Below are 12,730 nucleotides of genomic sequence, written 5' to 3'. Positions count from 1 at the left end.
AGGTGAATCTAGAAGATGTAATGGCTCAATTGGCTACCTCTCACACACAATTTATGAATGAAGCAAGGACAAATTTTCAGAATTAATCGGCTCAGATCAGAAGCTTAGAGGTGCAAATCGGTCAATTGGCTAACATGCTAAATGATCGTCAACAAGGTAATTTGCCAAGTACAACAGTGGTGAATCCAATAGAGCAATGCAATGCCATTACTTTGAGAAGCGGGAAAGAATTAAATACACTCCCAGAGCCTAAGAAGTCTAGCAAAAGTAGTGAAGAGGCTTCGTCACCCAAAGATACTCAATCTTTAGAAAAAAGTGGTGAAATTCCTACAGCTCAACAACCTTTGCCGGTTGAGCCATCACAAAGGATCCCGTTTCCTCAATGCCTTCTGAAAATTAAGCTTAATAAAAAAAATTTCAAAGTTTCTGGACATCGTTAAGAAATTGCACATAAACATCCCATTCGCCGAAGCTCTTGAACAAATGCCGAGCTATGTGAAGTTTATGAAAGATATCCTATCAAACAAGAGGAAACCTGACGATTATGAAACAGTTGCACTTACTGAAGAGTGCAGTGCCATCTTGCAAAAGAAGTTGCCTCAAAAGCTCAAAGATCTGGGGAGTTTTACCATCCCTAGTTCTATTGGAAATTCTATTTTTGAAAAGGCACTATGCGATTTAGGTGCAAGCATTAACTTAATGCCTTTGTCAATTTTCAAAAAACTTAGGCTAGGAGAAGCAAAACCAACTACGGTCTCATTACAATTGGCCGATCGCTCCATCAAACACTTGAGAGGAATTATTGAAGATGTACTCATCAAGGTTGATAAGTTTATATTTCCGGCCGATTTTATTGTCTTGGATATAGAAGAAGACGAGGAAATTCTCATTATACTTGGGAGACCATTTTTGGCAACCGGTCAGGCTCTCATTGATGTGCAAAAAGGTGAACTTCGCCTAAGAGTACAAGAGGAGGAGGTGATTTTCAATGTATTTAATGTTCCCAAATACCTGCAAGCGAGTGATAGTTGTTTTTGAATTGAAACAATTAACACCTTGGTCACTGAGCATCTTGGCCAACTTCAAGAGCCTTTGGAAGCTTGTCTAATTTATCCGGAAACTAGTGCAATAGAAGATCATAAAGCTATGGAGTTTATGGACTGGATGGATTCTTTCGGACCTAACAATCGGAGGTACTTTGAAGCTTTGGGATAATAACCATCACGCTCTATTCCATCAATTGAGAAACCACAGACGCTTAATGAGATGGATGAGTTCCGTAATGATGCATATGAGAAAGGCAAGATTTACAAGGAGCGAACTAAGGCTTGGCATGACAAACACATCTCAAGAAAAGAGTTCAAGCCGGGCCAACAAGTACTGCTCGATAATTCAAGGCTGCGTTTATTTCTGGGAAAGCTCAAGTCCAGATGGTCAGGGCCATTCACTGTGGTGAGAGTATTTCCCTACGGAGCAGTTAAAGTCACTCATGATGCGAAGGGAACATTCAAGGTCAATGGACAACGTTTGAAGCCATATATTAATGGTGGCTTTGATCAACAGAAGACCAACATTCTCCTGAACTCACCATAAGAAGCAAGACGTCGAGCTGATGACGTTAAACCAAGCGCTTCTCAGGAGGCAACCCGAACCTTCTAAAATCTTTTCTCTTATTTCATTGATTTAGTTATTTTATTTTTAGTTTACTTATTGTGTTTTAAATTGATTGATATGTTAATAAACAAGTTTGGGGGTTGCTCTAAGGATTTGTAATTGAAATGAAACTCAAGCATGCATGAAAGCATAGATTTGGCAGCAGCAGTAGCGTTTTGAAGCTCTTCTGAGCGCCTTGGCGCTCAAAATTGAGCCTTTTGGGCAAAAGTGGCAGAGCACGTAGCACTTTGGCACTACCATGGAGCGCTTTGGCGCTGCCTCCATAAAAAAAATAAAAAAAATAAAAATAAAAACCTTGCAATTTTCGTACCTCCTTTTGCACCCACTGAAGACACTGACTGACAACTACTCAGGGAAGTCATATACACTCTCTTGTTTTACTTTTCCATTGAGGACAATGTCAGTTTTAAGTTTGGGGGAGTTAACTATCTTATTTTATGTTATTTTATTCAGCTAAAAAAAACTTGAGCTTTGGTTCGGCTTGTTTCACCCCGGCCGATGATGAGACAACGATTGAACTTAACTATGGCTTGTGGGAGACAATGAATAATTTGATTGTTTGCGTGCTTGACTTGTTTGTTGGTTTTGCTCTACTTATGATTTCCTTGCATTGTTGAGCACATAACCAAGAGCACTTGGCCATTTTGTGAGCTTAAAGAAAGTTTATGTGAATTTCGTGTTTCTTACGATCTCACCAGACTCTAGAACTCGTTTGATTATCACTTGAGGCGAAATCCCAGGCAATTTATCACTAAGGAAATGATTTAGGCCATTTTTGGATCGTTTGAGCCGTTTGAGCTTACCATGTTATAATAATATCCCTAGTCACCTTTTTGAGCCTAATTAAACTTTTCTTTGTCATCCATATTATTAGCTTAGCCTTTAAATAAATCCTATCATTCACCCTTTCCCTTGAGCTTGTTGATTATTCAAGGATGCACATTGAGTTGTGTTTGGAATTGGGAGGTGTATTGATATCTTCTATAATTTGTTTGATGTATCCAATGAAATTCTGTATTTTTTGTATTAATCCAAAAAAAACAAAAAAAAATGAAAAAAAAAAGAAAAAAAAGAAAAAAAAAAAAAAAGAAATAAAGAGTGGAGACAAGAATGTTGACGGCAAATGGCAGATGTATTGGGATATTGAGTTAGAAGTTCTACAAGAGGATCCTAGAGTAATTGATGAGTTTAGGAAATTTAGAGCCTCGTTGATATCCTTTTATCCTACCTTAATCCCCAGCCATTCAATTCAAGATTAATAAAGTCCTATTGATCCTCGATGGTTTGTTGACCGACATTAGTGGAGAGTGATAAGAAAAGCAAGCTTATGGAGTTCGAAAAATTCTCTTCACTTAGAGATCTATCTTGATTCACTTAATTGCATAAACTCATTTGAGTTGCATTTGGGTATGTGTAATTGATAATTCACACACACACATAAGGAGTCTTAGGTGGGGGTGAGATTAACATTCGAGTTGAAATTCTAAACTTTCAAAAAGTTTAAAGTCTTTCTTGAACTGTAACTTATGTGAGATCTCTGAGGCATTTTTGTGAAACAAAGCCGGATCAATACTCAAGCAAGGTTTCATTTATTTATGTTTCGTATTATTGATGCTTTCATTTCTTTTTAGTTTTCTTTCTTTCATTTTTGTTTTGCTTGAGGACTAGCAAAATATTAAGTTTGGGGGTATTTGATGAGTGAGTTTTACTCGCTCATTTAGTATCGTTTTACACTTAATATCTAGTTGGTTTTTGAGGTTTTTGTTAGTTTTTATGTATGCTTTCGTTCTTTGTTTGAAGGTTAGGTGAAAGTCTATGATTTGGAAGGTTTTGGATAACTTTTGATGGAAAAAGACAGCAAACATAGTGCTTAAGCGCCAATTTGTAGCGTTTTGGCGCTCAGTTTTACGGAACCAAGACATTTGGGCAGAATGGGCAGCGTTTTGGCGCCCAGGATTTTTCACAGGCAGCGCCGCAGCGCTAGGAACTTAGCGCCGCGGCGCTACGACACGAGAAAAGACGCATTTTGAAGGCAAATCATGAGAAAACTTACCCGTATTGACCCTAATGCTTCAAAACCGATAAATAGATGATTCTAGGGCAATTAGAGGGGACTTTTGGACTGGAGAATGACGGCTGACTTTTGAGAGGAGATTTAAGAAGAAAAAGGAAAATTGAGTACGGAGAAGAAGAATGGCAAAAATCTGGAGACGGAGATGCTTTAATTCAACTCCAAACTAGTTCTTTTTTTTCCTTTCCAATGATTAAGACTTTGTTTAGGAATTTATTTTGTTTAGAGATGAACTAATTTCTTTTTCTAGGGCTACGATGTAGCCGGATTATGAATGTTCAGATTCTCAATCTTCTTTTTAAGTAATTGATGTTTAATCCATATATGCTGAGTATTTTAATTTATTCTTAATGCTTGTGATTGTTTGGCCAACTATTACATGATTTTGTATTTGATTTGAGATTGAGAGGTGATAATTAAATAAGCTCATAATTGAAATACCATGAGTTGTTCATAGGATAGAGATATCTATGATGCTTGTGCAGTTCTTTTGAATTTCTTGCACTTAATGATTTTCAACAGGTTTAGAAGTCTGACAGAGATGTAGAGTTTGCTTGTTGGATTAATATTATTGTTGCTTGAGAAAGAATAATAATTGCTTTAGAGAAATTACTGTCAGTATAAGATTAAATGTTAATTTTCTTAAATTATGGGAATTTGAACAGGATTAATTTTGGTGAAATCGGAAACCCTAGAGTCTTAATCTATTAAATTTTATTCCATTGCGTAGTGTTGTTTGATTTATTTAATCGTTTTAATTTTACTTTACTTAATTTTATAAACTCTCTTTTCGATTATTCAAATAAAATTATGGTTAATATAATTTCGGTAATTAGTAAACAACAATCCTCTTGGACGATATTTTTATTCACTATTATATGACTTGATTGCGATAGCGTATACTTGCGTTACGATTTTTCACAACATTTATCTCTTCCCAGCCTTAATCGATGGTTTATTTCTTTCTCTCCCAGCCTTAATCGTTGGTTTATTCCATCAGTCTTAATCGTTGATTTAGCCTTCCTTGCTGATCTTCAATTCGTGCCCTTGTTTTTTCAATAATGTCTAATCATATTCAATCATGACGGATATCACCTCTTCAGCTCAATCACCTTCAATAGTTGAGAATGAACAGGCAGCACAGAGCACAACAGAACTTCAGAATATCCAGGCAGCATACAGATTAAATGGAAAACACTATTTGAAGTGGTCTCAATTGGTTCAAACTTTTTTGAAAGGAAAAGGAAAGCTAGGCCATTTACTGGAGCAGGGACCGGAAAGAGGAGCTACAAGTGCAGACGCATGGGAGGAAGAAGATTCAATGATTATGTCATGGCTATGGAATTCCATGAACCCGGAAATTAGTAACACTTACATGTTTCTGCCAACAGCAAAGACAATCTGGGATGCTCTCTACCAAACCTATTCAAAGGTCAATGATGCGGCTCTCATATATGATATCAAGACCAAGACAACAGGTGCAAGACAAGGGTCAAAAACCGTGACAGAGTACGCAAATGTTCTGCAAAATCAGTGGCAAGAGCTGGACTATTATAGGACAATTGATCTGAACTGCAGCAAGTGTGCAGTAGCCATCAAAAAATTCATAGAACGAGACCGGGTATATGATTTTTTGGCTGGCTTAAATTCTGAGTTTGATCTTGTACGTATTCAAATTTTGGGCAGGTCTGAAGTTCCATCCTTGACTGAAACAATCTCCTTGGGCCGTGCGGAGGAGAGTCGCAGAGGCAACATGCTAGATCCACCTTCAACAGAAAATTCTGCCCTTCTAAGCTCTAAGTCACAAGGGCTAATGTTTGATGGTACTGTTGTAGATAAGCCTGGCCGACCAAGTGCTCACAAGGATCGTGATGAGATGTGGTGCACATACTGTAAGAAACCATGACATACCAAGGAGCGATGCTGGAAATTGCATGGGAAACCCTCCACAAACAGCCGTGAATGGGGACAGAGAGGAGGACAATCAGCATCAGGCTACAGATAGGCTCATATGTCCACTCAGGATTCAACCTACAGCTTTAGAGGATTTAGTATGGAGGAAATTGAAAAACTCAAGGGCCTGTTAGGAAATGTGGAAAATCAGGGACAAAAAGCAGTCCTCAGGCATCAACTCAGGGTATGTGTTCATTGACACTTTCAGGTGAGACTCTAATCTCTCTTGGATTAAATACTTTAGGTAATAAGTTTAGGAATGCTTGGATTCTTGATTCTGGTGCCACTGACCACATGACTCATACCTCTAGCCTATTTAAGACCTATACACCCTGTCCGAGCAACCGGAAAATTATAGTTGCTGATGGTTCTACAACCACAGTGGCAGGAGTAGGAGATATTCAAATCACCCCAGAATTAGTACTTCAAAATGTTCTCCATGTTCCCCAACTTTCAACAAATTTGGTTTCCATACAAAAACTTACCCAAGATCTAACTGGTTGTGTTATATTCAATGCTTCTTCTTGTGAATTTCAGGACCCGGGGTCAGGGAAGAGGATTGGACTTGCTAAGGAGCATAATGGACTCTATTACTTGAATGTATCAAGTCAACCGGAATTGGAAAAACCAGTCGTGTTCTCGTTGTTTTCTTCTTCTAATAAAGATGTTATTTGGTTACATCATAGGCGTATAGGTCATGTGTCCTTTTCAGCATTGAAAATAATGTTTCCTACCTTGTTCAAGGGTTTGGATGTTCAATCCTTTCATTGTGATATTTGTGAGTAAGCAAAACACACTCGTGTACCTTTTCCCGTCAGTAATAATAAATCTTAATTTCCCTTCTTTTTGGTGCATAGTGACATTTGGGGACCATCCACCATTCCAAGTGTCTCCGGGTATAGATGGTTTGTGAGTTTCATTGATGATTGTACGAGGGTCTCCTGGATATATTTGCTCAAAAACAAATCTGATGTGAGCCAACCAGTTTGGCACAAAAATAAAAAATATTCGCTCCGATAATGCCCGTGATTACTTCAACCAAACTTTGACTCCATATTTTTAAAAAGAGGGAATTATACATGAATCATCTTGCATTACCACTCCACAACAAAATGGAGTGGCAGAGAAGAAAAATTGACATCTTCTCAAGTGTACTAGAGCCCTATTATTCCAACAAAATGTACCCAAGTCCTTTTGGGGAGAAGCTGTACTCACGTCAGCCTATGTTATAAACTGAATTCCTTTCAGAGTCTTGGGGTTTAAGAGTCCACAAGAGACTTTGTCTCAATTCTACCCTGACACTCGAAAGTCCTTCAATCTTACTCCTCGGGTATTCGGGTGCACTTCATTTGTTCATATTCATGGCCATAATAGAGGGAAACTTGATCCTAGAGCTATTAAGTGTGTCTTTGTGGGGTACTCATCTACTCAAAAGGGTTATAAATGCTACCATCCTCCCACTAAAAAACTCTATATCTCAGCTGATGTCACTTTTGTGGAGTATAAGCCATATTTCTCTACTCATTATCTTCAGGGGGAGTTGCCTATACTTGAAGATAAGGAGTCAGGTCTGCCACCACTGAAATTACTCTCACCCGAGTCGCCCAGAGCACAAACCAGATCACTCGAGTCATCCAAATCACAGCCTAAACAGCCACAAAAAAACCAAGCAGATGGAAAAATCTTTGATCATTTCCGGTTTGATCAGGTATACAAGGAAAAGAGATCCTATTATGACTTCAAGGCATGAACAATTCATTGAACTGACTCCTGGAAATGACGTAACAATCTGTGAACCAAATCTACATCACCGGTAGATTCTCCTTCCAACAGTGACCTTGATCTTAATCTGTCTATAGCTGTGAGAAAACAAACCCGAGAATGCACAAAAAGACCTTTATATGCCCTGTCTCATTTTGTGACTTTTCAGAAATTCTCTCCAAGCCACCAAAGTTTCCTTTCAACCCTAAACACAATTCATATTCCTAACTCATTATCTGAAGCATTATCAAAGAAAGAATGGAGACTTGCTATGGAGGCTGAAATGGATGCATTACAAAAGAATGAAACTTGGGAGTTGGTTGATTTACCTAAGGGTAAGAAACCAGTAGGCTGTACGTGGGTGTTTGCAGTAAAGTTTAGGGCAGATGGATCTCTAGAACGCTATAAGACAAGGTTGGTTGCAAAGGGATATACTCAAACGTATGGGGTGGACTACCAAGAAACATTTGCACCAGTAGCAAAGATGAACACCGTGAGAATCTTGTTGTCCTTGGCTGTCAACTTTGATTGGGAATTACAGCAGTATGATGTGAAGAATGCCTTCCTCCATGGAGGGCTAGAAGAGGAGATTTATATGAGTATCCCACCAGGGTTTAGTGGAGTTGATAATCACAAGGTTTGCCGGTTAAAAAGGGCATTATATGGGTTAAAACAATCACCTCAGGCTTGGTTTGGACGGTTTGCCAAGGTGATGATAGCCAATGAATACAAACAAAGTCAAGGTGATCATACACTCTTCATCAAGCATTTGGCCTCAGGGGGAGTCACGATATTAATAGTGTATGTGGATGACATTATAGTGACAGGGAATGATGAGGTTGAAAAGAAAGTCTTGAAAAAGGTTCTAGCTAAGGAATTCGAAATAAAAGATCTAGGGAGGCTAAAGTACTTCCTTGGAATTGAAGTAGCTCGATCTAGACAGGGAATTTTTATTTCTCAACAAAAATATGTCACGGATCTACTTAAGGAGACTGGATTGATGGCTAGCAAACCGGTTGCAACTCCTATTGAACAGAACCATAGATTGGGTGAAGCTCTTGGAGATAAAGCAGTGGATAGAGAGGTGTACCAAAAGTTTGTTGGCAAACTCATTTACCTTGCTCATACTCGGCCAGATATAGCCTATTCGGTTAGTGTCATTAGTCAGTTTATGCATGATCCTAGAGTAGTTCATCTACATGCAGTCTATCAAGTTCTTCATTACTTAAAAGCACATCCTGGCAAAGGCGTCCTATTCAAGAAAGCTTCAAATATTGACCTGGCAGTATACACGAATGCTGACTTTGCAGGATCACCATTTGATAGGCGATCAACTACGGGCTATTGCACATTCTTTGGAGGGAACTTAATTTCCTGGAGAAGCAAGAAACAGAGCGTAGTAGCAAGGTCAAGTGCCGAAGCTGAGTTCAGAGCTATGGCAGCAGGAGTATGTGAACTAATGTGGGTCAAGATTATTCTAGAAGACCTAAAGATTCAATGGAGCAAACCTATAAGACTATATTGTGATAACAAGTCAGCTATAAGCATTGCTCACAACCCTATAGAACATGACCGGGCAAAGCACATCGAAATAGACAGACATTTCATTAAAGAGAAGTTAGATAGTGGTCTAATTTGTATGCCATATGTTCCTACGGGACGTCAGCTAGCAGATGTGATGACAAAAGGGTTATGTAATAATATGTTCCATGAGAACATTAGTAAGCTGGGAATGGTGGACCTATATTCACCACTTGAGGGGGAGTGTAGGAATTCTTGGATGAGATATCATAGGAGGTTTTTTAGGAGATTTTCTAGTATAGGAAATCAGGAAAGATTACCGAGTCCTAAAGTCTTGGAAAGGGGCTGATATGTTTTGGATTCTTTCCTGATTCTATGTATCAGAAAGTGTATATAAATAGAGTGTAGAATAACTTGTAATCTGTGATTCATTCATAATAAAATTCATTCATTATTCTTCATTTATAAATATAGCAAATTGTATATTAGCAGCGCTCTGGGGAAAAACATTTCAAACAGATGGACGAGAGGATGCAACAACCACTAGCCTGAGAGTTGAGCTTATATTCCGTCTGCCTCTCTTGCACACAATGTGAAACATGTTCAATCAAGCACAATTTTTCCTGTTCAATTGCAAAAAGAGGGGAGTCCCTAGGAATGGGACTTCCCATATGAAGGAATTGCGCAACTGTCATGTATTTTGTCAGAGTGAAAAACTACGGCAAAGATCACAGCAACTTTTCGACATTGTAGCAGTTAAGGACAGAGAAGAAAAATAAACCCACTAGCAGTCCATCCTATACTAACTCATAAGGGTTCTCATCTTGCAAGAGTGAATAGAAATGGTGACAGAAATATTCATTAAACTTGGTAGGATAATTGAGATATATGAAGTGCGATTAAGATCACACAACTAATGCAATAAATATATGTGTGTGTGTATATATATATATATATATATATATATATATAATTGTTGGAATTTACTGGGCATTGATAACAAAACTCTATATCTATGATTCACAAATTCATGTGCAAATGTTTTTGAATAATGTACAAACACAAACAAAAACAAAAAAACAAAAAAGAAAGCAAAAAAGAAAACAAAAAAGAAAAGAAAAAGAGGAGCTTTCTTTCAGTTCTTACAGAGATACCCCAGCCCACCTACATTCTCAAACAAGACCATCCCCAGTCTCAAACTACAAACTCAACCAATCTTTTTCCACCAAGAAGCGCTGTTAAGAGTTGATTCACCAATTTCATTTGTACAAAATCCCGCTGGCAAAAATGTCTCTCGGATGCAGCCATATAGCAGATTCACGATGGAAAGGATATTGAATTGTTAAACAACAAATTCAGTATGGATTAATCTTACATGTCAATATGTAGAAGTGGGCAGGAAGGATTGAGGAAAAGAAGATGCCAGGTGAAAAACGATATCCCCTCCCTTTTTCTTTTATGGATATCCCCTCATAGTTCTCTTACTAATAAATAGTACTTGAAGCCGCAAAACAAAATTTTCTACTCAAAAGATGGAAGCATCAAATCTGGGCTCATAAAAACAAACCTGGCTGTTGTATGACTGAAGAGCACATCCAGCAATCCAGGACCAGACTTTTTTATCCACATCATATAGTAGCCCCTTCCCTTGGTTCCAAGATGTAAAGCAGATCAAGTTATCCTGTCCAAAGCACTCAAACCTCTCAGCTGATAATCTTAGCAATGCTCGAAAATATTTTGGCGGCATCCTACTAATCTCCACCCACATAATTTTTGCATGATCCAACTCCCAAATTCTCATACTCTGAAGAGTACTGTAAAGGCCAATCCTTCCAACTAGAAATAGACGCTTCTGTGTGCCCGCAACCAAATAACCATCCAATAGAGACCGTGGGAATTTAGCGGGGATATGCTCCCAGTGCCCTGTATCCAGCCGATACATCATCAAGCCAAGGGGCGAAAGAGTTTCTAGATACAATCTGGAGTCACAATATGCCATCTTTGACGAGCATAGATTAACTGCCGGCATTATCTGGTGAAGTGACCAGCTATTCAGCTTTGAATCATATACTTCAGTGGGCAATGACCTGTCACCATAAATATCACTAGTGGCTATCACTTTAAAAGACCGTTCCTTCTTATCAACAACCATGATCAGCTGCCTCTGCTGATTATAATGCATATTTGGAAGCGTCCTCCAAGTTTGAGTGAGTGGATTACAAACTAACGTTTTGAAAGTTAGCCCATCGAGTCCGGAAAAGCAAACTAGCCCACAAGAAGAACCAACCAACCAGAATGCCCATTGAGGCAAAAACGTGAATGGAATCCTATACCACGTCTTCAACGGCAAGCTGAACACCGAGCATTGAGGAGTCTGTGAATTCTTCCAAAACGTGAGGAGACAAGGACCGTGAGACGGCACTTGCGAATGGAACTTAAGGAAACTACTATCTTGAAGAATTGAATTCCACTGTCTACAAACACAACGGAGGCGAAAAATCATAAACGGAGGAACCCTTGCCAAGATCTCGTTTAACAAGTCCTCGGGCAACATTGCCCAGATATTATCTTCCATTTGAACATCCGGATGAACAGCTTTACCAAATGTGGCAACCGTTTCCTCATCTAATCCTCGAGGCTTGGTCTTAATCGTCTTTTGCATCGAGGGACTTGTGTTTCTCGATCCAACATGGCCTAATGGACTCGTATTCCTCGAACCCCCACCTCTAACAGGGGAAACTTGCTTCGGACATCCCTCTTCACGAGAAAAAACACTTCTCGTTGAATTTGGAGTGCTAGACACTCCATAACTAGATTCAGAAGACTCCCCAACATCACCCATGGTAACCAATTTCTTAAATCCTTAACAATCCAATTACCATCTTTGAACTAAGAACCGATTCCTAGCTCAAAGATCAGAAATGTTTTGTCCGAACAACAATTTGCAGTACCGAGAAGAAAAAAAAAATTTCCAGAAACACAAACTCTATCAGAATCAGAATCCTGTTCGGACGACGAACCCTAAATCTTTTCGCAGATCCGAGTTCAACAACCTCGAAAATTACGTCGAAACATAGCAAAAGAACAATTTTTTTGTTTTGCTTTCAAAACCGAAAACCAGAAAGAAGTTACGCACCTGAAACTTTGGTGGATTGAGAAAGTTAGGGTTTTGAATCGAAGAACATTCTGAAATTCGCTAGGTGAAAGAAGGAAGAAGCTTGTCAGAGCTCTAGAGAAGTAAAAATTTCCGCCATAGAAAGGAGAGATGAAAAACAAAAACCTAACTTCAAGTCTCTCTCTCTTGTGGTTGCGTTTGATTTATTTTGTCATTATTTGACATAATAGACAGAGAAAAAAATTCGTATAAGTATTTTATGGCAGTTATCTGCTGCATAGCAGGGAGGAGTTTGATATACATCCACTCAAACTGAGCACGGCATAAATTATCCTCTTATTCATTTTACCGATTTAAATTTTAAATTTTAAATTTTAAATTTTTATAATTAAAAATTTTTAAAAAATATCACATTTAATTTTTTTATTATAATTAAAATTTTTTAAAAAATATAACATCTTAACTTAAATTAAAAGTTTAAATTTATGAAGCAAACGAAATCTGTAAAATTTATCTCGTTAACGGTAAATTAGTTTTTTAACGGCTAATAATAATGTGTTTTCTTTGATTGAGTAAAGAGCAATAATCTATTTAGGGCTGGACAAAAGATCAAATCACCCAATTGATCCTGCTGA

General features: G+C 38.2%; 2 protein-coding genes across 2 annotated transcripts; one reads left to right on the top strand and one right to left on the bottom strand.

Annotated features, from left to right (window-relative positions):
• The first annotated feature begins 483 nt into the window (after positions 1-483).
• LOC112092155 lies at positions 484-1,038 on the top strand. The gene has a single exon (XM_024167515.1). The coding sequence runs from the start codon at positions 484-486 to the stop codon at positions 1,036-1,038; it is 555 nt and encodes a 184-aa protein (XP_024023283.1).
• Positions 1,039-9,974: 8,936 nt separating this feature from the next.
• LOC21401128 (F-box/kelch-repeat protein At5g15710) lies at positions 9,975-12,288 on the bottom strand. Its single transcript, XM_010100987.2, has one exon. It carries the CDS (start codon positions 11,820-11,822, stop codon positions 10,506-10,508), a length of 1,317 nt encoding a protein of 438 aa, XP_010099289.1. The 5' UTR covers positions 11,823-12,288; the 3' UTR covers positions 9,975-10,505.
• Positions 12,289-12,730: the final 442 nt, after the last annotated feature.

Source organism: Morus notabilis, unplaced genomic scaffold (assembly GCF_000414095.1).
Source record: "Morus notabilis unplaced genomic scaffold, ASM41409v2 Scaffold948, whole genome shotgun sequence".
Taxonomy (NCBI): Eukaryota; Viridiplantae; Streptophyta; class Magnoliopsida; order Rosales; family Moraceae; genus Morus; species Morus notabilis.
This window is presented reverse-complemented; position numbering and strand designations above follow the sequence as displayed.

Coding starts and splice junctions, on each gene's coding strand:
- LOC112092155 (XM_024167515.1), top strand. CDS start 484: ATGCCGAGCTATGTGAAGTTTATGAAAGATATCCTATCAAACAAGAGG.
- LOC21401128 (XM_010100987.2), bottom strand. CDS start 11,822: ATGGGTGATGTTGGGGAGTCTTCTGAATCTAGTTATGGAGTGTCTAGC.